Genomic DNA, 24,079 nt, shown 5'->3' on the forward strand with positions numbered 1-24,079 from the left:
CTGTACTTCCTAATTTTATAGATAAGGAAATTGAAGTTCACAAAGATTTAGTATCTTGATGGAAGTTAGTATCAGTCAGGAGGCCAGAGATATAATCCTACAATTCCAAAGTCTGCTCTTTACTTCAGTCCCTCAAGTAATTCAAGAGTAATTGTTTTGATCGAATATTGAAGGTTTTTCCCAAGGATGGTTGTGAATCATTAGAATTTCGCTGTAAATTGACTAATATACCTTCAAGTTCAAACCAATGTATGAATTTACATAAGGACTCTTGGTTAAAAATCATCCAAAGAAAATAGGCAGTGTATGCCCCGTCATGTGGCCCTTGGAGATGATAGCTTCTGGTCTCTGTGCTTCCTCAAAACAAGAACTGCTGTGGAATTCTGCCTGGGAAGTAAACTTGATGTGTCACATGCTGCTGTTTGCAGTCGGTGATGTTCAACTATAAGTTAACCTCCTCATCACAGGTATACACTCAGCTTTGTTTTGGCTTTTTGTTTTAAAATATATCAGCTGGCTAATCCCCAAATTGTGTTTCTACCTTCAATCAGGAGTGGAGAAAAGTGAGCAAATAGCAGAAATAATTCTGGATAGATTTCCTAACTGATTTATACCCAGGGAAATTTTTTCCACTTGAAAAATCCTGCCTACAACTATGGTCCTTGTTGAAGAAGGCACAGTGGTCGTAGGGTCTGTATGATGGTGATACCACTCCATGCCTCCATCTTGCCTTGATTCACCTCTGTCCTGAGTTTGTTCCTGGCTGGTGCCAGCAGACAAGTCTGTGGATGATTTTTATCTGTACCAAGGTTGGTACTTGATTTTAGATCAGTCTCCACAACTGCCCTATTTCCTAATCACATAAAAGGAAAAGAGAACAAAGAGATAAAAAGATGATTCTATTTTACCTTTTTATAGTGCATCTAAGAGTGAATCTCAATTGAGGTTTTGCACCACACTGGTGTGTCACTGTTAAATGTAGATTGTGTTACAAATACTGGACTACTTAAATTTAAGAGGGACAGTTTTTGATTGATTTGTGATGAGAAAACTAAATCTGAGATAATTTAAGGTTATGTCGATTTAATTTCATCTTCTTGCCTTCTGAGATATATTCAGAGATGGGGGAGGAGGGGCATCGTCACAGCCAGGAGGTCTGGAAAATGCCTACAATTCAGTCTATTTAGTGAACATGCAGCTGCTAATCTGGATTTGCCTAAGGGAGTGTGTTGTACATATGCACCACATCTGTCTGTGTGGAGAGATGGTGAAGGGTTGAGAATCAGGTCAGTGTTTTTTCATAGGTCTTAGTTCAAGCTTGGCATATCTTCAATCCACCCTAATGGCATTAACTGTATTTAAAAGGAACTTCAGAGATTTTAGTGTAGAAGTAATGCCTTTCCCTTTCTGTATTGGATCCTCTGCTTAGTTTTGCTTATTTTCACACACGACATTCCTCTCTAATGAGCCTTCACCATGGGTGCTTCTGTTCTGAAGATCTTCCTCTGTATCCTTCTTTGGATGCCTCTTCTTCTTGCCCCTTGTGTTACTTTTGTTATGAGCATGTTGACTCCCAGCTCTCACCCTCCAGACCACAAGGGCTGGCTTCAGCTGACTTATTCCCTGTTGAACTTAGCATGGTCGGTGCTATGATCATTCTCTCCAGGGTTGATGTTTCCTCATCGCTCTGGTCCGAATGTTTATGTGCACCCCAGATTCTCATGGTGAAATTGTAACCCCAGTGTGGTGGTCTGAGGATGCACTCAGGTCCTGAGGGCAGAGCCCTCACGAATGGAAGTAGTGCCTTTATAGAAGCAACTCTGGAGAGCTGTCTTGCTGTTCCCACCGTGTGAGGACCCAGTAAGCAGGGTCTGTCTGTGAACCAGGAAACGGGCCCGTGCCAACTTGCCAGACACTGAATTTAATTACATTTTGATCTTGGATTGCCAAGCTTCCAGAACTGTGAGAAATAAATTTCTGTTGTTTATAAGCCCTCAGTTTATGGTAGTTTGCTATAGAAGCAAATACAGAAGTAAATATGCCTTTCTTAAAATCTCATCAGTATATACATAGATGGAATGGGAAGGGCTGGTGAACAGTCACTGGAAACCTATCTAGAAGAAAAAAACTAGTTGAGTGATTCACATTGTATATGGAATAATGGGCTGCTCAGAACATTTCCATTCATGAGTTTGGGGATGTTGGCTAGAAACACATTCCCAGTGCTTTCTCTCTTACCCATCATTTCAGAACTTCAAAAGTTAGGAAGTCGAGATGCTAGGATAAACAGGTAAAAAGCAATCTTTGAGTTCTCTTCCAACACATTCATTGAACTTTCTTGGCAAATGGAAGCCTGTTCCATTATTCATTTGTATTCTGCCCTGGTCAGGTATAGCCCTAGTTACTCAGCATATAGGACCTGTTTTCAGCAAGGTGTCACAGACTTGTTGAGATGAAGGAGTAAACAGGACATTGCAATTCACCATGAACCACTATCCTCAAAGAGAATAAAAACATTGATAATGGACTCTTCTGTCCTGCTTTGTACAAAGGAAAATCTGCTGCCCCTCGCCCCCATTATACAGAAACAAAGGCTTCCTAGAGTGAGCTGGAATATAAGTACCACCAACGAGAGAATTCAAAGCCAAGGATAAACTATTTGTGGTAATAGGTATTTGGAGATGGGGCACGTGAAGAATTCTGACTAGTTTGTGACTAAGAAAGGCAAGAAAATAATTTTTATTCTCAAGGAAGAGAGAGTTTTGAGACAAAGTCATAGTAGATTTTTGTGGGTCATGAGAGAGTAATCTTTCTACTCACTGTTTGTGTGAGTTTCAAAATATTATTCCCTAAAAAAATTTCAGGGAGAGGAAAGAATGATTTTGCTTTATAAAAAAAAAATTATTTAAGTGGGCAAAAGGGTGTGTGTGTGTGTGTGTGTCTGTGTGTGTGTGTGTGTGTATCTGTATGTGTGTGCGATGGGAAAAGCTGGGAGAGAAGCATGTTCTTCCCTACTGAACTGAACCTTTCTCTTCAGCTCCTGTCACTTCTGTCCCACCCCAGAAACATGTACCCATATTTCCCCTGATAACCACTTCAATTCTCACCATTCATCAGACATATCTCCCTTTCTCCTTGGAAATCCTTATTTCCTTCAGATTAGTTGCTGCTATGTTCTTTGCACCCAGGGACACTGTTCCCACATCTCCATTGTAGCAGGAATCCTCTTGTTTCATAGTATGCCTTGCATTTGTGACAGTCAGTAGCATGTGTAGACACACGGGTGAGGGCACACAGCATGGGGTGTCCACATAGCAGAGTCAGGTGTTTAAGGCCTAGTTCTGCTTCATAATTAGCTATATAACTTTGGGCAAATTATCTAAGTAATATAAGGCTCAATTTCCTTCTCTAAAATAGTGATAATAATAGTACCACCTATCACATATGGTATTTAGTTAGACAGAAAAAAGTAGATAATATACGTGCAAAGAACTTAGAGCCACTTACTAGGTGGACACTCAGTAACCATTATCTATTTTGATTAAGTTCTCAATATTTATTTAATGACCTTAATGAATACCTTCATCAGAGTGGTTTTTACCCAGCTGAATTCTTACTGTGCTTTTGTGATGTCCATTTCTGATACCTAAGAAATACAAGGCATTTAAAACTTTAAAATTCTCTGGATCATAATAGGAACAAATAGTAAATGGCATACAGAAGCATTATTCATGAAGTTTTAACATGATCCAATTAAAATGTCCAAGCTTCAGTATAACTGTTATCTTTAGTACATCATTCAATCTTATTTTTCATCTCCCTAAAAGCATTCCATAGCTGCTCTGGATTGATCTCACAAATTACTTTTGGAAAACTGGTCCCAAAATCCAGTGCCTTCAGCCCTGCCTTCTATCATCCCAAGAAATATCCTTCTCATGAGCCAACAATAAAACAAATTATTTGCTTCTGGTATATCTGTAACTGCATAGTGACTACACTGCATTGTGGAGATACAGAGACAACTTGTAGCTGGTGCACATGGTAATTGCCAGTTTGGGAGGAATCTGCCCTCCCTACCTGATGAGGTGAATTGTAATAGGGAATGAACTGAAGCATGGAGTTTCTCTGGAGAGACCTGGAAGTACCTTTCCCTTTGGCCTGCCAGCTGGTTTGGAGGGGTGTGTGTGGCAGGGGGCGGTGGGGAAATCACAGGTAATTTTCTTCACTTCAAAAGCTCAAAATGCACTAACTGGAAGAAGTTAAGAAAACCAAGCCTCACGTCAGGTTTTTATTTGTTTTCCTCTTTCCTTTCTCTTTCATTTTTGTTGCACTGATTATAATTCCGATTTTTTTCCCTCCATTATTTAAAAAGCAAAGAAGAGCAGTCCTCCAGGTGTCCCTCCAGGTGTCCTTCTCAGAGCCAGCAGCGGTTAGGTGAGTGAGCACTGGGCATATCTATAATTCAGCTCCAGAATATTCCCCTCAATAATTCATTGAGTGGCACAAAAGAGGAGGCCCAAGAGGGCCCTCAAACAAAGCTGCCGGCCAAGGACGACAGTGGTCACCCAGGCGCCAACCTGCCAGCCCAAGCGGGGATCTGCTCCAGCAGTCTGGGTATGCACCCCCACTGCTTGCTTGGCCCATCAAGGAGAGCTGGGAGCAATGCCCAGGTCACCTGGGTTTCTGGTTGTGTATGTGTATTAAATTCCAGTTTCCCACTGCTAATCTTTCTTTTGGAGGATTTGTGGGAATTGTGTATTTGTATCCAAGTTCAGAGGTACTTCACAAGCTGACCACCCAAAGGCAAACTGCAACTCAGTCTCTAGGGGGAGACGTGTGCCCCCCAAACCCCCACCATGCTGTAGGAGTTCTTGACTTCCCTGGTATGTGTGTGGGGTAATACCTTTTAAAACTCTTTAAATGGATCAGGCTACTGTGATAAAGACCTCCTCTGAACCTGTCAGACCTCTCGCCAAGTCGTATTTCTTTTTGCAGCAACAGGTTCACAGAGGGCTCCTCCTCTGCCTTCCAAAGCCTCTGTCCTGGTCAGCCCTGCAACCTGCCCAGTCCTGCAACCTGCTCAGTCCTCCAACTCTCCGCCTCGGACCTGCCTTCGGTGCACAGCCTCTAGCCAGGGCCTGATTTCAGTTTCCGAAACTCTTCCAGCACCAGGGTCTAACACGTGTTTAAAATCGTTCTCCTCCTCGCCCCGGAGGCCGGACTCCGGAGCTGAGGCCGACAAACTCCTTCGTGCCAGGAAGGCGAACTTGGCATTCTCGGCTGCGATGGGAAGGTTCCTGGCCTGCGGCCTCGCCAAGAGATGCAAGAGGGTTCCCAACTCCACAAATTTACGGGGGGGAGAAAAGGAACCCGCGCCGGGAAAGATGCAGAGAAAGCAGGTCAGGGGAAAGAGAAGACGCCCCAACGCACCCACTTTCGGGACAGCATTTCCTGTCGAGGCTCCCCTCCCAACCTCTTTAGGGGCACCTGCGCTGCCGTCGGGACAACCGCTGCAGCTCCACTGGGATCACCTCCCTTCGGAGATTTGCTTCTTGCTCCGGGGGGCGACAGTCAAGTGCCCCCGCAAACGTTTCCAGAAGCCAGGGAGTCCGGGGACTGGATCAGGGGGCGGGGAGTCGCGGCGTCGTGACTGCGCCCGCCCAGCCGCGCCGGGAGGCGCCCCTGGCGACCGCCCTGAACGCCACACCCTCGGCACGGCCCTGGCCCCGCCCCCGCCCGGCGCGCGTTCTCGGCCAGGGGAGGCGTGTGCTGCTTCTGCAGCCAGCGAGAGGGAGAGAGGGATGGATGTTGGATGAGGAATTCAGGCTTAACAAGTGATCTCTGCTGTCTAGGATTTTGGTTCTTTTCGGGGAACCTTGACTTCCTTTCCCAGTCCAGCCTGCTGTGCTGAACTCTAGAGGAACCAGGAGTCTTGGGGTCTTTTCTGGGGCAGCCCGGATCCGATCCCCACCCCTAGGCTCTCGCAGCGAGGACTCTGTGCCCCCCGGCCAAGCAGCAGAACTTGTCTTGTGGATATTTTGGAGCGTTCACCCGCCAAACCGGAGTGATTCCTTTTACCCCCTAAGATCATTCTTCCCCTCCTCCAGCTGTTGCAGCTTGAGGGGGAAAAAAACAAATCAGCGGGGAATTTATTTTATTTTTTCACCCTTCTTGGGAATGGTAAGTATGATACCTTTCTTATCTTTCCTCCACCCTCCTCTTTTGGCTGTTAAGAAACTGTGGACATTTGAGGGATAAATAATATCGAGAATGTGACAGAAGGGCATGAATGGAAGGCGGTTAAAAATAAACCAGGAGGTGGGAGAAGGGAGGTGCAGATGCTACGCGGCGCTCCGGGGGCCAACCCGGGGATGGGGTAAGTGTGCCCTGCTTAATGTGCCCAAGCGGGAACCTAGGTCTGGAGGCGAAGGTGCAATTAAAGATGTCGTTTTCCAACGAGGTGGGGTTTAGATTTAGCAGCGTTTTGTCTCATCCCAGCCTCACCGGTTCATTTCATTTTGGGAACAGCTGGTGAACGGGTCTGTATTGATGCCTCTCCCAACATTTTGGATTTGTGTGCATTTTCCGAGCATTTGAGCAACCCATAGGGACTGTGTAAATGGCGTGCATTGAAGTATACATTTCTTATAGTGTTGGCCTTTCTGGTTCTAGCTATGTGTATATATATATATATATATATATATATATATATATTTTCTCTCTCTCTCTCTCTCTCTCTCTCTCTCTCTCTCTCTCTCTCTCTCTCTCTCTCTCTGCTAAGGTTCAGGTACCACCCTAACACAGTTGCAGGAATTAGCATTTAGAGATGAAAACAGCCTTGCTGTTGGGGGATGAGAGGAGGGGTGGGATGCTTGGCTGGTATTTGGGGGCACAGGGACTGAGCAAGGGGTAATCTGCAAAATCCCACTAGTTCAATGGTATTAAAGAGAAAGGGGAATTCCCCAGCAAAGGTCTCTCCCATGAAGGCTCCTGGGAATCTGAATAGATTCTCTTAACATGAATACCTTGAGAAGGAAGAGAGATTTTGAGCCAGTCCAGTTTGTTGGGGGGATGATTTGTCTTCTCTTTCTCTCCCCATTCTTTCTCTTTCTTTCATCAGGAACAGTGAGGTAACTGGAATCCAATCAAAAGGAAGGCAGTTTGCTTTCTATAAGGTGGAGGAGGGAGTTAGATAAACTAAAACTAACAAAATCAAACAAACACATAAATAAGAAATTATTTGGTATGGAGGAGGAAGGGAGGGCTAGATCTCCCTCAGAGCCGATGGTGAATAAGGCCCTCTAATTCATCATAATATGGGAGTGAGTTTGGTGTGAGGGGGTGTGCATAGTGTACAAATATATGGCACTTCACTTACACTGGGACTGTATTTAAATAGTGCATTATAAATGGTGGTAGGAGTTGGGGAAGAAACTGAGCAAACTCTTGGGCTATTTGGCCTGTGCAAGTCTTTAAGGAATGTTGGCCTAACACTCCACTGTGAATGTAGCTCTAGGTGATTTTATAAGTAAGAACTTGGAGACCTTCTGATGGTAAACATTTCCAAGTATGTTGCAATGTTAGAAGTTAGGCAGAAGTAGGTGGAATGTCACACAAGATACCTTCATAGGTGTATTTACTGGGTTTTGACTCAATCAAACTCCACTCTTACCCTGTGAGAATGTGTGTGATTGGGACACTCTCTTTTGCCACTTCCCTCCTTGGTACTTCATAATATGAGTTTGTTTAGCTTGCAAGGTAGACAGATCAGCAGGTGGTCAAGAGCCGAACCCTATTAATACTTCAGAAAGCCATTTCTTTTATGTTTCCCAAGTGTTTCTAGTAATAGAAGCTAGTGGATGCCCTGCCTTCTGGCTGTCATCATCCTCTCCAAATCCCTGGGTCATCCTCTGCATTCTTAGAAGTCCTGTCAGACAGAGTGAATATAAAAATCAAGAGGAGACGGTACATGGGGCAGGAGGTTTTATAGGTTTCAGCTGAGGAGATGAATTCACTGGACCTGGAAGAGCAAACTAAAGAAGGGTCAGGAATGGCAGGTGACAGTGGGAACAGATTGGGGCTGGAAGGAATGTATGTTGAGGATGTGGGAGATTGGAAAGGAAGGTGTAAGGAGAAGATAGAGGATGAGAGACATAGATTAACTCTTAAGGATACACAGTGTGATCTGCCAAGGGCAGTCCACACAAAATAGGACTTGAAAAATAAGGAGGTCTTTCCTTTAAAAGAGTGTAGGAGGAACCATTGAGGTGAATATGGAGGAACTGCAAAGAGAGAAGATGATTAGTAGAGATGTGGAAACTAGTATTAGCTTCTAGAATGGGGTGATAGGAATCTGGGGAAGAGAAAACAACAGGGACATGCTTCAGATAGGCAGGGAATGCCAGCTTAAGACCACTATCGGGGAGTGTCAGAATGCCATGGGTGTCCTCATATTCCGTCTTTCCCTGGCTCCAAATGGTGGTACAGGACATGTGCCTTTGGGAATGGGTAGGTAGACAATAAAGCATAGGTTACTGTCTTGTTATTCATAACTGCCAGTGTTTATTGCCATTCATTATGTACAAGGCAGTGTGCTATTCTGTCAACACCCATTATCTCATTTGAGCCTTACAAAGGTGGAGTGGGGGAGTTCATATCGTGTTGTCTATACTTTGTAGATGAGGTGATTGAAGCTCATTCAAGTAGTGGAAGCTGCATTGAAAACACCTGTTTTTCTGACTTCTGTACTCCTGAGTCAAGATAGAGAGGAATGGAAGGGTGCTTAATTCAGAAACATTTTATGAGTGGAATGCCTTGAGATAAATGAATGATGGAAACAACTTCATTTTTTGAATTTTATTTTAAAAATATTTTTTAGATGTTGATAGTCCTTTATTTTATTCATTCATTTATATGCAGTGCTGAGCACGGAACCCAGTGCCTCACACATGCTAGGCAAGTGCTGTACCACTGAGCCACAACCCCAGCCCCAGAAACAACTTTAAAGTAACAACACTGTCATTGTGGAAGGAAGATAATGATAGTGAGAGTTAAAACCTGGCATTGGGGAAGGGAGAAGGGAAACAGAACCATGTGTGTTGAGAATGGAGAGGAGAAAAATACTTGAATTGCTGCAAAAATAGACTGAGCTGAAATAATAACCAAAGAAGAAGGAAAGAAGGATGTTGAATGAGAGAGAGATTTAAGAGCAGCCTGCCCCACACTCTTGAAAATTTATGGTCTCTTCATGTGTATTATGATTTGCCTGAGGACAAGAGAAGGAAGCGTATGTGAAGTAAACTGCTCAGTTGGCTCTTTATGATTTCATTCCTTTTTTTCCCCCCTATGCTTGTTTCCCAACCTTTTTCAGGTGAAGAGCTTCTGTATGATTTTAGCTGAAGGATGCTTTGCATTTCCTTAATTTCTATGGAGACCTCAGAGCTGTTTTTGCATCTGATGACACCTCGTCTTGTACCTTCTCTACCTCCCAAGGTCTTTGCCTCTATATACAGCTTGGCATTGCCTGTGGGTCCAGGAAGCCTTTGATGAACTTAAGGGGAGAGACCGGAGAATCATCTGGATAGACTGAGCAGCAATGGCTGGACATACTTTAAGCCACAGCTTAACATGGGTCAAACCATCACTAGAAGGCAAGTGCTAAGACAAAACGTTTATTTGCAATTTATTTAAATTTGATGGCTCAGGATTTGGACAATTTCCATGGCAGAAAAATATATTTCATTTTCTAGGCACAACTGCTGGCTGTCAGATACTTGCTGCTTTTGAATCTTGCAGCATCATTACCGACCACATCCCAGACATATTTCCAAATTTGAACATCTATCCCAAAACATAGATGTTCAGGAGACACCAACATTTTCTGACTTAGGTTTGAGGAGTGCTAGGCTGTTTATCTAGACTAGCCAAGCCCTGGAGAGCAATGTTGAATCCCCGAGAAGAGAGAGCATGGGGCGTGCTGATTTAAAAACAGAAAATGCAAAGTTGGACTGAAAATATCCTTAGTCTTCCAAGCAATCTGCTTAAGGGTTCCAAACTTACCTTCATTTGGTGAGAAAAGAAGCTGCCCTATTTTTCTTTCTTCTTCTTTTACAACTGGAACCAGCCATTTCCCACAACCACCACCATGGAGGTTGCAATGGTGAGTGCGGAGAGCTCAGGGTGCAACAGTCATATGCCTTATGGTTACGCGGCCCAGGCTCGGGCCCGGGAGCGGGAGAGGCTTGCTCACTCCAGGGCAGCTGCCGCCGCTGCTGTGGCAGCTGCCACCGCTGCTGTTGAAGGCAGCGGGGGTTCTGGTGGGGGGTCCCACCACCACCACCAGACGCGTGGGGCCTGCACCTCCCACGACCCTCAGAGCAGCAGAGGGAGTCGAAGGAGGAGGCGACAGCGGCCTGAGAAGAAGAGAGTCCACCACCGGCAGAGCAGCTTTCCTCACTGCTCGGACTTGATGCCCAGTGGTTCTGAGGAGAAGATCCTGAGGGAGCTGAGTGAGGAGGAGGAAGAGGAGGAGGAGGAGGAAGAGGAGGAGGAGGAGGGGAGGTTTTACTATAGTGAAGAGGACTATGGTGAGGAAAGTTCCTACACAGACCTGCTGCCTCAGGATGAAGGGGGTGGCGGTGGCTACAGTTCAGTCCGCTACAGTGACTGTTGTGAACGCGTGGTGATAAATGTGTCCGGCCTCCGCTTCGAGACCCAGATGAAAACTCTGGCTCAGTTTCCAGAGACTTTGTTGGGTGACCCTGAGAAGAGGACTCAGTACTTTGACCCTTTGCGCAATGAGTATTTTTTTGACAGGAACCGACCCAGCTTTGACGCCATCTTATATTATTACCAGTCAGGAGGCCGCCTGAAGAGGCCAGTCAATGTTCCCTTTGATATCTTCACTGAGGAGGTGAAGTTCTATCAGTTGGGAGATGAGGCCCTGCTCAAGTTCCGTGAGGATGAGGGCTTTGTGAGAGAAGAGGAGGACAGGGCCCTGCCAGAGAATGAATTTAAAAAGCAGATTTGGCTTCTCTTTGAATATCCAGAGAGCTCCAGTCCCGCCAGGGGCATCGCCATTGTGTCTGTCCTGGTCATCTTAATCTCCATTGTCATCTTTTGCCTGGAAACCTTGCCTGAGTTCAGGGACGACAGGGATCTGGTCATGGCACTGAGTGCTGGCGGGCACAATGGGTTGCTGAACGACACCTCGCCACACCACCTGGAGAACTCAGGGCACACGATATTCAATGATCCTTTCTTCATCGTGGAGACAGTCTGTATCGTGTGGTTTTCCTTTGAGTTTGTGGTCCGTTGCTTTGCTTGTCCTAGCCAAGCACTCTTCTTCAAAAACATCATGAACATCATTGACATTGTCTCCATTTTGCCTTACTTCATCACCCTGGGCACCGACCTGGCCCAGCAGCAGGGGGGTGGCAATGGTCAACAGCAGCAGGCCATGTCCTTTGCCATCCTCAGGATCATTCGTCTGGTCCGAGTGTTCCGGATCTTCAAACTCTCCAGACATTCCAAAGGCTTGCAGATCCTGGGCCACACCCTCAGAGCCAGCATGCGGGAACTGGGCCTTCTGATCTTCTTCCTCTTCATTGGGGTTATCCTCTTTTCCAGCGCTGTGTACTTCGCGGAGGCGGATGAACCCACCACCCATTTCCAAAGCATCCCAGATGCATTTTGGTGGGCTGTGGTAACCATGACAACTGTGGGCTATGGGGACATGAAGCCCATCACTGTGGGGGGCAAGATCGTGGGGTCCCTGTGTGCCATTGCGGGTGTCTTAACCATTGCTTTGCCAGTGCCAGTGATTGTCTCTAACTTTAACTATTTCTACCACAGAGAGACTGAAAACGAGGAACAGACACAGCTGACACAAAATGCAGTCAGTTGCCCGTACCTCCCTTCTAATTTTCTCAAGAAATTTCGGAGCTCCACTTCTTCTTCCCTGGGGGACAAGTCAGAGTATCTAGAGATGGAAGAAGGGGTTAAGGAGTCTCTCTGTGCGAAGGAGGAGAAGTGTCAGGGCAAGGGGGATGACAGTGAGACAGATAAAAACAACTGTTCTAATGCAAAGGCTGTGGAGACTGATGTGTGAGTTGCTCTCTCCACACTCCACTGCCCTCCCCCAGCATCTCCAAATATATTTATGCATAGAGAGTGCAGTTATGAAAATGAAATATGCAAATGAGTCCAATGCATACAGTAGTACGCCATTTAATGGTAATACATGGCATAATTGTTACTAAACTTGTATTACATATCACATAAAGGATACATCTTGGAGAAGAGGGAGGCTTAAATAAGAGCAAATCTATCTTTATATTTTTTATTAGAATGCAAGAATTTTGCACATTAACTGGAAAAGATGTTAATAGTACAGATGGTTCCATGGAGAGAATGTGTGTGTGTATGTGAGCGTGTGTGTACGTGTGTATGTATAAGTAAATTGTCAACATTGTTGGTAATTGTGCAGTGATGGGAAAAGTTGGCATTTTGAAGTATTTACTATGTAAGAACTAATGAATCTGAGCAGTCATTTATCAGTGCTTTAATAGCATCTTCTATGTCTTTGGATTCTGTAGTTGTTTTTTAAAAATTGTAAGAATTATTGTGTAGAAAAAAAAGAAAGCAAATTATTTAATAGAATATAGGTCACACTTTTATCTTGGATTTAATTAAAGTTTATTTTTAACTGGAAATTAACTTTTAAAAAGGCTGCAGGGGCCTTTAGAAATTGATTATATTTTATTATTAATTTTGGGAAGATATGATAGCAAATGCCTAACATTATGGAAGAAATGAAATTGGAGAACATGTAACAAGTTTTGTTCACAGGTAACAGGACTGGATTTTTTTTTCTTTTGCACTACTTTATATGCTGAAGATTGAGAGAGACTTCATACTGTGAATGTTTACTAATGTAACAGTTCAATGACAATCATTGGAAGAATGATTTCTTAGTCTTATTTTATTGTTCTCTTCTTTATGTGAGATTAATGACCACACAGATAACAGCACATGATTCTCTCCAATTTTAAAATCTAAATAACTGAACTACAAAGGGACTATGAAGCAAAGTTTAGCAACTGAATCTTCTGAAATTGGTCTGTTACAATGATGCTTCAGAAACAATACTATTTAAAATATTCTTCTGCCTTTTAAATCCAGAATAATTTAACCAAAGTTAATGCATGCACTGAAAGAATTCTTGAAGAAATAAGATGCCCAGCAGCTACAGTGATTATGGCTTAAGATCTTTTTCTATTAAATGTGCAACATAAATGATGGATTTATTAAGTTTATGTTTTTTTGTGTGTGTGCAGCTACAGAAGAGCATAATGTGGGAATTCACCTCAGATTTTAGCATTCTGTTTGCTAAAATGGATGTAAGGAAGCGTTTTGTCAAAACATTTGGTTTCATATCACCATCATTATCATCATTATTAAAGGGTTTTATGACACATGTAACTGTATTTAACTCACAATAAGGTATTAGAGAATGTGAGTAATAACTAGTGTTCCACCTTTCCTCAGTCTTAATGGGATGTAGGTTAGAAAACTCAGTGTACATATGTTGGAGGCCTTACTTCCACTGTCTTTTCTACTTTTTTTTTTTTGTAAACTTCTGTTCTTTTTAAAATGGTCAGCCTGATCACTGAGCTTTGGGGAAAAAATAACATGCAGACTATTTTAGCACACAATGCACTCTGAAAATTGTGAACTAAAAATGAAAAATGACCTCGAATCACCTTTCTTAAACTTTTCTAACCCAGGCCATCTTTTGCTAAGTTTTACCTCTTCTTTAATGATATTCGAAATTCAAAGTAAATCCACTGTTTGGGTTAGAAGTAAATCCACACCCTTCCCCTGTCCTTCCCCCACCACAGATAGAGAAACACTTTTCTAGAACTCCATTTGGAGAAGCAGCAGCAGCATTCAGTGGATTTGGTTGAATGTAAAGACCAAAGATCAATAGTGGGCAACAAAGAGTGACAAAATTAGAAAATACTATTTTATAATTAAGACTTCAAAGATGACGTTTAATATATTTTAGATTTCGAGCAAAAATATAATAAGCGTTAGACTAGGGATAAGGCTATTTGGATTGGTCACTTTCCTTTTCTTTGGAAAGGTCACTTAACATCTCTGTACCCAAATTTCTTTTCAGTAAAAAGGAGGACACATAAAACTTATTACATCACAGAATATGGAAAGCAAATGAGAACCTTTGAAATCTCTGAAATGTTGAGTTTCCTACAAATGCCTATGTTAGGACTAAATTATTTAATCTTTCTCTTAGAGAAAAAGGGTTGTAGAACCTAGGAGCTTCATCTACTTTGGCAGAATATTGTAAAAATCGTGGGTTATTTCTTTAATGTTGGTGTCCTAACAAGAAGTTGATTTGCACACACAAGTTGACTGACCATTGGCTGATTACTGAAGTTTCTTCTTTTAGGGGAAAATCTCAGTCATGTCATGAAATAAGAAGTTACCTCTGAGCCAGTCGCAGTGGTGCACACCTGTAATCCCAGTGGCTTCTAGGCTGAGGCAGGAGGATTGTGAATTCAAAACCAGCCTCAGCAATTTAGCGAGGCCCTAAGCAACTCTTCAAAACCCTGTCTCTAAATAAAATTTTATAAAAGGGCTGGGAATGTGACTCAGTGGTTAAGTACCCCTGGGTTTAATTCCCAGTACAAAAAAAAAGTTAACTTTGCATGAGGAATCACATTCTTATACCCCAATAGACCAGATTATATCTTAAAACAATTTAAGGGCTCTCCAGCTTAGGATCTTATTGAGCATCCTGTAATGGTAATAGTGATGATTTGATGGTGTTAAGAAGGGAAACGAAAAACTGAATTTCATAGTGTCCCTTCCTTTATAAACCTGAAAAGTCTATTTGATCATGCATATTATACTGATAATTCTGAGATTCCTGAAAATATGTTCCTTTAGGATTCCTTTATCTAACATGGTTTATTTAGGCTAAGAAAGCCAGAAGTGACATTCATGAACTTTCAAACCAAATATTATTTGTTTGTTGCTAAAGGTATGTTCACCCCTGCTTCCCTCAGCCCCTGCAAGATGAATTTATTTCAGGGTGTCCGATCTTGATTCTTGAAGAAAGCTTTTCAGCCTTTAAGACATGCATAGGGATCCTTTTACATGAAGCATTTCTCGTACACAGAATGTGTGAAGGCAACTGAATTTACAACATTTTTCCAAGTTGAAACTACCCAAGGTGGTTTAGAACCTTTGTGAAAATTTTATACTGAGGAAAATGCTTTTAGGAGCTCTGTGTAACTGATTTAGGAAACTATCTTCTAAGAGGCCACTATACATGTTTGGTTGTAAGACAAAAGACTAATGATGCCATTTAGAGATCTGGGATCCTTTAGCTGCTTTTCAGATGATAAGAAATGTTACCCAAAGCACACTTTGAGGGTCATCCTAATCAGAATCTTTTCAAGAGTGGCTGCATTGTTCTCCCTTGCCAATGTTTGAAAAGGAAGCAGTTATGCTGAACAGTTATGGAGAAGAGAAGAATAAATATTCCTTTTGATTTCTGTGAAAGGGAGTTTGGTAGGTGCCAGAGGAATGACAGCTGGTCCAGAGAATCAAGAGTACTAACTTGTTAACTGTGGGCAAATCATTTCATCTCCCTGATTCTCAGGGTTCTTTTTTCTTTTCTTCTTCTTTTTTTTTAAAGTGTAAGATCAGGATATTGCATTGCATTATCACTTGGTTCCCCCCTTCAAAACCAAAATTCTGCTGTGGAGTTGATGGAAGAATTAGACTACCTTGATATTTCCTAAATGCCCCTCAAACCATACCAGCCTGAATTTTTTTTAGTTAACTCATAACAGCATAATAGTTTAAAAATCTCACTGTTAGGTTAACTGAAGAACCAGGAGTTTGTGATTTTTTCAGAATGAATAGGATATGTCTTGAAGCTATTTATTTTAAAGACTTTTAAAGGGAAGGGATTCACTTTATGAAAAAGTAACACCGTCTCCAGTTGAATACATATGGTGAAAGTTGGTAAGTAAACATTTTGATTTCTTACTTTGTTGTAGAGCAGTCTTGTCAGTAAACAGTATTCTGACCTGTGCTAGAGAACTCATTTTATGCTTAGACATATGTAATATTTCACAAGTGCAGTTGCATTCTTTGTCAAATTTGTTTTAAACTGGACTACTGAAGCTTTGTGAGACTCTCTCAATTAAGTGTGTGTTAAAATAGAACCCATATGTGAATATGCTATAGCTAAGAAAAATACTGTAAATTAAGATATATATTTTCCAGTTTTAAAACAGTTAACCAATGGAAAATCATTTTTCATTGCATTAGAATAACAATAACACCTCATCTTCCAACAGAATCGGAAATGGTGTCGTCCATTGTTAATTTCCAGGGCTTTGATGAATCTTTAACACTAACATTGCAACTTGTACTAGATAAAGTGGGAAACACACCTAGGTTTGGTTTACATTTTTAATGAGCCTGTGATGGTGTGCTCATGTGCACGGTACAGACTGTAACATCCCTCTTTATGTTTTTGTTTTGTTTTGTTTTTTTATTGATACAGTTTAGAATGATTACGGGTTGTCATTCAGTGACAAAAGGGCCTGTTCCAGGAAATCTTCTTGACCCAAAAGTCATTCTGAATTCTACAATGGACATTTGATGTGGACAAAAGGTACCTCTTGGTTTTCCTGCCTGAAAAGAAACTTGATTCTAAGCACAGGTTTTCCCGAAAAATGTAGCCACTGCAGTTTAGAAAACCATCCTGCTTTCTAGTATGGGAATCAGCATTCCTATTTGCAAAAAGAGGTTGATGGAATGGTTTGTGTTCAAGATTGAAGGAAACAGAGCTATTTTTGCAGTAAATGGGAATATGTACTTCTGAAAAGTAAATTAAGATTAGGACTGTGATATGAGTTTTATTTCTGGCTTGGTTTTCTGTTTCCATAGCAGTCCTGATTTCTCAGTGTCTTCTTCACGAAGTATGCAATACATATTTGGCCAAATGGTCCAATTTGAGGTTCAGGAAAGATGGTCACCTTATTTATGGGTAAATCCTTAAACCCCTAGACACGAGTTGGTTGCTTTGAAAAATACTAAAGAGCTGAAGCTCTAAGTGAGACAAGCATCTCCCTTTCAGGCCTGTGGGACCAGATCAGATGTATAAGGCAAATGATGTACTGAATATGGAGTCTTGTAACCATCTTGGCTAATATATTTCCCATTTCACTGGTCATAGTATTGCTGACCTAAGCTTCAGTTTTTGATATATTTGTTGTCATATTTTGTATATTGATATTTTGGATGGAGAATTTGTATTGAGGGTAAATGACTTTGGTAGATGATCCATAAATAGTCAACTCTTGTTTCCTGATGTGAATTATTTATTTTGGAGATTATCCATTCCTGGTTTTTCATCTGAGTCTGGCTTTCCGCAGGCTCAGAACTCTGTTAAACAGCTTGCTCAGAAAATGCAAAATCATGAAAAGATTAGGTAGTACAAAGAAACAGTAAAAACACCAGAACTAAAAAGCCAAGCAAAACTAACTAGGAAACTAGGTCTATTGAATCAATAATGTCGGGTTCATCAGAATTGAGGGTAGCGTTGTCAGAGTTCCTCAGCATTAGGAGAGAGAGCGAAGAGGTGATTATCATAATGGATGATGTAAAGCAGAAAAGGCTATGGAATGAATACACAAGTTAACAACTGCTGTGAAAATGACAGAAATGCCAACCCACCTTAGTAGTAGTCTTAAAAGTAATTATTAGGAAGAGCTAATAAATGTGGAATATATGCTGTTTTTTTCTTAGCTATTGGCATTATGCAGAAATGGATTGTTTTTCACAAATCTGTAGATCAAGGATGTATTTTCAAAAATCAAAGAGGGGGGAAAACTTTTATCCACAGCTTCTTAAACTATTGGCTACTGAAGGTCAGTCAACCTCTTAAATCAGTCAAATCAGTTAAGTAAACAGCCCTGTGGATATCAACTAAAGATGAGCCAGTACTGAGCTAAATAATTATACTTGTTTTAAAAAACTATATTAATATATGATATAGTCATATATTCACATATATTGTGCATTTCTTATTCTGTCTTTGGGAAAAAGATGTATAAATAAAATGAGTGACCTGAGGTATTGAAAGAGACATTTTAAAGTGAAGTAGGAGTAAAAAATTCCCTGTAGTAGGCAGACATATATGTTTTGGAGAAATGGTGGAATCTGAATATTAAAAGGTCTTTCTTAACACTTTAGGCTGGACTTTTGTGCCATGTAACTACAATGGTATTAGGGGCTATCTTTGAGACATTCCATAAGGGTATATAGAGTTTCATTCTTAGGAGAAAGGGTTAATTTTTTTTTGCTTTATGGAACATTGCAAGATGTTTACTTTTCATGCTTATTATTCCCATTATATAAAAGATGCATATAGGGTGGAAACTGGACCACATGACCCATACATGTACTTTTTGTACTCAAGAAATAGACTTCCCAAAGTCATTATCTTTCTGTTTTTTTTTGTTGCAGCTGCTATTTGATGTGACTTCCTTAATTGTCTCAAGTTTAATTACAGCATTAAAAAGTTTTAGACTATTATTTTTGGTACACTTTTCAGTATCTATTTTAGTTTCTGAGGGCACTCACATACAAAGCCATAAAATAATTGGAAAATACCATCACTCTTGGAGACCAGGGAAATATTATCTGAGCCTTCTGCATGATAGGGACCACATTAGTTAACATGGAAAGTGCATGTTATTCTATTTACAAACTCAATGCACTTGTATCCGAATAGATTGATGATTTCCCCCAAGAACACTAATAGTGTTGATAGCACCTGAGTGTCTTTTTTTCCCCTCTCAATTGGTAGGGATCATGATCCAAAGAAGGCTTTCATTTGCTATCAGGCAGAGTTGGAAATAATTGATGAAGCTCTCATTGGACTGTAATCTATCAAGAGGTGATAGAATCGCTAGGGAATGCATTAGGATTTATATTTATTTTTTCTTTTTTATTTCTGATTGGTATCATTGACATACTGTTGGGGGAAAATCTTAATTTTAGTATGATTTGCCTAATATAAAATGACTTTTGATAAAGGTGAGCAGAGATTCTAAGGATCACATTACCCTATTAGTTTTAGTCATATCCCTGGTTAAATATTTTAAGAAATTAACATGAGATTTTGAGATTGCAATCTATGTTCAGGACTATTTATTTAGAAGAAATTTATCCCATAAATCATGGTTCATTTATGCAGTTTTCTTGAGAGTATATTGGAATTTTTTTGTTTTTCTTTTCTATTTTCCTGGTTTTTCCACACTATATTTGAATTGGTAGATTTCACAAGAAACTTTGTATCTTTTAGCAAACTAGGTGAAAGTCTTGGCTATGATTTGATTAGAAGATGACAAGATTGTTTGATAGTCTTTTTTGTAACATTTGCAGTTGATCACTTTAGAAACTGACTTCAGTAAATGTGAAATACAACCCATGGACTTGCCTATGTGCCGTGGTAGAATCTATATGACAGAGCAGGAATATTAAGAATAGCTTTTCCTTCTGAGTTCCTAGAAGTATTCTCAGAGCTATTGACCTGTTTCTTCCAGAACTGATCCAGTCAACAGTAAGTTAGCAAACAGGTTTTGTTGTTGTTGTTGTTGTTTTCTGGAGGACCAACAGATATAAACAGGATCCAGGATCAGAGTCAGGTGGGAGACCGACAGAGTAGAAGGGGCGTGGGAAGGTGCAGGAGTTAGGCCAAATGGAGTCATGAATTTGATGGTGAAACTATCTGGATCAATCTAAAAAGTGGTGCATTTAATAATGCTAAATATTAATTCTTGTTAACCCAGCAAATCCAGGGGAGTGAATAGATTTCTTAGAATAGTCATAGGTATGTACAATGACCAAAGTCCCAATTCTCTTGTGAGGGTACTCCCATGTAAAACTATGTAGTGGATGCTGAGATTAAATTTCTTATTAAGGGTAAAACTGACTTTTCCCTTCTGAGTAAGGGTCTCTTTCATATCTTTAAGAGACTGCCACTTGGTCATTTATATTTCAAAGGAGAAAAATTCTCCACCTTATTCTAATGCGAAATGTCAGTAGGGTGGTGCATTAAAACTAAGACAGAATTAAAAAGCCAATAGAAGTCCTGGGAATGAACGTCCAGAACATGAGCTACATGATGTGTTTATGTTGCTGGTGTGCAGTTCTTAGAGGAATGGAAAAATCATAAAATTTGTGCCACCTAATTAGAACTCTGCTGTCAGATGCTCCTTGCTGATTTAGCTGCGGCGGCGGCTGCTTCTCTCATCCACAGAGAGAAGAGGTGTCATTTCACTACTAGAATCCACATACTTCACAGGCTTCAAGGCAGTGTGAGAAACAGCAGAGAAAGAAAGGGTTAGATTAGATAGATGAGGATGAAGCAACATACAGTATTTTAAGGTGTGAATCATCTTGTGACACCAGACTATTTTTATTCTCTCAAGGGACTGAGTCTTTGGATGGAAGCAGCTCTGTTCAGGAATTACTGTTTGCTTTTTGTATGTCCATGGTATCACTGTTAGAGATCAGTTTAGTGTTGCCAGGGGTAAATCCTGCCCTCATTGCTAAAACAAGCTGAAAGTTACACACTGGAGGCATTTGTTTCCTCTTTCAGTGATGAAAAACTGTAGTCGTGTTATAAGCTTTGCAAAAGAGATTAGAAAAAGTCTCCTGATTTTAAAACATTTTATTGCACCTCTGAAAGGATTTCGGAAGGAAATTCAAAGTAGAAGATTCTAATATAATTTGGACCAAATATAAACTTGTTCAAAATAAAGTATATAAAGATCCCCTTTTGTTCTTTTGTTTCTTTTCAATATTTTAATTCAGCTATTGAGCTTTTTTTTTTTTTTCCAATTGTTTTTAGACACATAAACCACTTGTCTCTCCTACTCTACCTTCTCAGCATTCCACCTCATCTCACTTGCTTTCTCCTTAACAAAAGCCCAGATCAGAAAGGCTTATGCTGTCCCCTATTTTCTCAGGAAGCACTTATTTTTTTATTTTTTCATTTTTTTTGTGCGATGCAGGTAGACATCTTGCCATTTTATAAATCAGGTCATGACAGCGCATACCCAGAGAGCCTCTCCAGTCACCTGCAATATGGGTCTCTTATGTTCTGTTATTATGCTAGCTATTTTCTGCCTATTACTGAACAGCTGGGATTTTAGAAACAGCTGGATGATTAGTTGCGTTTTTTCCCATTTTTCACCCAGATGCTTTATTACTGTGTAGAAACAACCCCAGTGTGGAAAGACCTGGGAGCACAATAGCAAAAATCTGCTCTGGTACAACTGTTGTTATTAGGAACTGAATCAAGAAAAATAAGGGCAATTTGGACTATTGTTTGCTTTACAAACATGTTATATGATACTATATCCTTATTTCTATTCCTACGCAAAGCAGTTGATTCACCAACTTTTACAATGTCACTCGCATTGCTTAGCTTTGACTGTTGTATTTATGTGCTTAGGGGACATGTCTACACATGATGAGACATCACCTGAGTTTTCCATTCATGGCTGGCAAGAGGAGCTGACAGAGCAAGCAAGCTACAGTCCTCTCACTCACCAGAGTCTATTTTTAGGTTGGTCCCTTTGTGACTAACTTCAATCCTGACTGGAGGGCTTGAAATTCAAAGACAATGAAGTGTTTTATTATGAGGATTTGCAGGTTTATAAGTCTGCATGAAATTGTGAAAAAGACAAATTTAACTCAGGTGCTAAATGTTGGTTCCTTCCCCCGGGCTAAAATTTAAAAAGGTATAGACCTCTTTTCCTTCACCAATTATTCTTTCAACAGATGTTTGTTAAACTCTGGCTAGGTGGCTGAGCTGTTCACTACGCTCAATCTCTAGATATGTACTAAAACTTCAGAGAGTGACAGTCCAGGTAGAAGGATTTTTGAGATACAGAAAGATAACTTTTCTAAATCAGCAGGATTCTTATTGTTGCTATTGCTTTCTTCCCCTCTTAAATTCTGTATGTGTGAGTAGGTCTAGTTTCTCCTTGGAGAGTGAGTTGACAGTCTATTATACTTAAATAACACTTATTAAATGTATTCTATCTTGTTTTCTGAAATGTGCTTTTTTTTTCCATAATAGCTTCTTCATAAGGAAGTATATAGTCCTGAATCTAACTTGCCATTTTTTGATGATTTTTGCATGAGCAGTACCAATAAGTGTTTTCAAATAGCAGAAGTGATTTTATGAAAAACATTTTTTCCTCTTAATCCACAAGACTTATATTTGTTTATCCAATAGTATGTGATTAAACTAGAAGGAGAGAGAGAGAGAGACAGAGACAGAGGTATGCAGGAAGGAGAAAGCTAATTTAACTGAAATAATATACATCTGTAAAACAGTAAACAATAATCATATTTTTTATCTCAAGGTAGGAATTCTAGTACCATCATTCTTCTGTTCCCACAAAAATGTTTTTTCTAAAAACAAAACCAAACAAAACAAAGTCCACCATCTGTATCTTTCTCTTAGGGAAAGATAAAAGTGCTACTGATGTTGCATCTACCAATTCTAGCTTGAATAAAGTCCTGAGTTTCTTTCTTGAAGAAATGTAAAAAAGGTTGTTCTTTTTGTAGATACTTCTATCTAGGCAAGCCAAATGAAATTACATCACTTACATGGACAAATGAGGGAAATTGAGGCAAACTTGAGGGCTTTTGCAGAGTGCATTGATCAGATTCAGTAGATATTTGCTCAGGTTTCCATTTGTTTACAAGACAGTATCTGACACCCATCTCTTGGAATGAAGGTTGTCACATCTGAAGTGCAGTTGTAATAACATTTTTAGCTGCCTCTACTACTTTTACTTTCTTAAGAACTCTTCAGACTTGCTCTGTGAAATGTATCTTAAGGATTACCTTGTTTGTTTGCTGAGTGTTTCAGAACCTACATTAGAGTCTCTCCATTTGAGTCTTCATTCAAGCCAAGCAAACATTATCTTTAATTGAAGTTGCTTCTGCTTGAAGCCAAAACAATTTGTCCAGTCAGTGAAGGAAAAAAAAAAAAAAAAAAAAAATCCAAGTTGATTGTCTGGCACGATGAAACCATTGATTCAATTCTGCTTCATTAAAGCCATTAGATTTAAAAGCATCCTGAGTTCTTTTTAAATTTGGAGATTTATCAATTTATAACTATTTTGTCAGGGAAATACCTTTAATTGTAAAATCATTTACTTGTGGGATTTTTATTTTTTACTTTAGCAAACTTCAACTGTTCCTTGTGCCTTAGAAATGTGATATTCTGCATATTAAATGCAAATGAAGCCATGTTTTATCTGATTTTTAAAAATAAGACACTTTTCTTACCTAATTTTTCATAAAAGTATTTGTAAACTTGAATATGTATGTAAGCCTAAGTTAGCCAACAGAGTTAATATTTGAAGCCATTTAGACAAATCACTGAGAGGATCATTAGTACTGTATGAAGGAAGAAATGGCTTCTTAAGTTTTTTACATATTGGAAATGGGAGATGGAAGGGCACATATTTACAGGTTCTGAAACAGACTGAAGGAATTGGACAGCAAGATGTTCTGTGTGATTCATTCAGAAGTCCTTTAAAAGAAGACAAATTACATTTAAAATATATCAGAATTTTTTTCACCATCTAGAAAGTGTAATTTAGAAATATGATATTATGTTAAGTAGATTACATTCTGAGTTATGAAATAGATGTATATCATGTAACATTAGCCCTATTTAGGGCCTATATTTTTATTTTTATTTTTAGCATACTAAATAGTCTAAGAGGCTTTGCATGAATACTTGCAGAATAGAGTTTGACAATTTCAAAGTCTGTCTTCCTTGCAGAACAGTTTTATTTTTACAAAAAGCCTCTTTATGCACATTTGAATATAAATATATTACCTTAACTTTGTGGAATTTTACTTTAGATCTTGGCCTTGTAATTTGGCTTCAGATTTCACTTTTTCTGGAGTCAAATGGATGGTTTCCATGGCACTAAGT

At 40.1% G+C, this 24,079-nt stretch overlaps 1 protein-coding gene across 2 annotated transcripts; it reads left to right on the top strand.

The window, feature by feature from the left end:
* Positions 1-5,773: 5,773 nt before the first annotated feature.
* Positions 5,774-23,143, top strand: KCNA4 (potassium voltage-gated channel subfamily A member 4). Of its 2 annotated transcripts, none has more exons than XM_079105156.1 (2): positions 5,774-6,180; positions 9,371-23,143. In XM_079105156.1, exon 2 carries the CDS (start codon positions 10,145-10,147, stop codon positions 12,107-12,109), a length of 1,965 nt encoding a protein of 654 aa, XP_078961282.1. In that variant the 5' UTR covers positions 5,774-6,180; positions 9,371-10,144; the 3' UTR covers positions 12,110-23,143. The 2 variants fall into 2 exon arrangements, with proteins under 2 accessions (XP_078961282.1, XP_078961283.1); XM_079105157.1 differs by lacking the exon at positions 5,774-6,180 and adding an exon at positions 6,187-6,539.
* Positions 23,144-24,079: the final 936 nt, after the last annotated feature.

Source organism: Sciurus vulgaris (assembly GCF_902686455.1).
Source record: "Sciurus vulgaris genome assembly, chromosome: 11".
NCBI classification, from domain to species: Eukaryota; Metazoa; Chordata; class Mammalia; order Rodentia; family Sciuridae; genus Sciurus; species Sciurus vulgaris.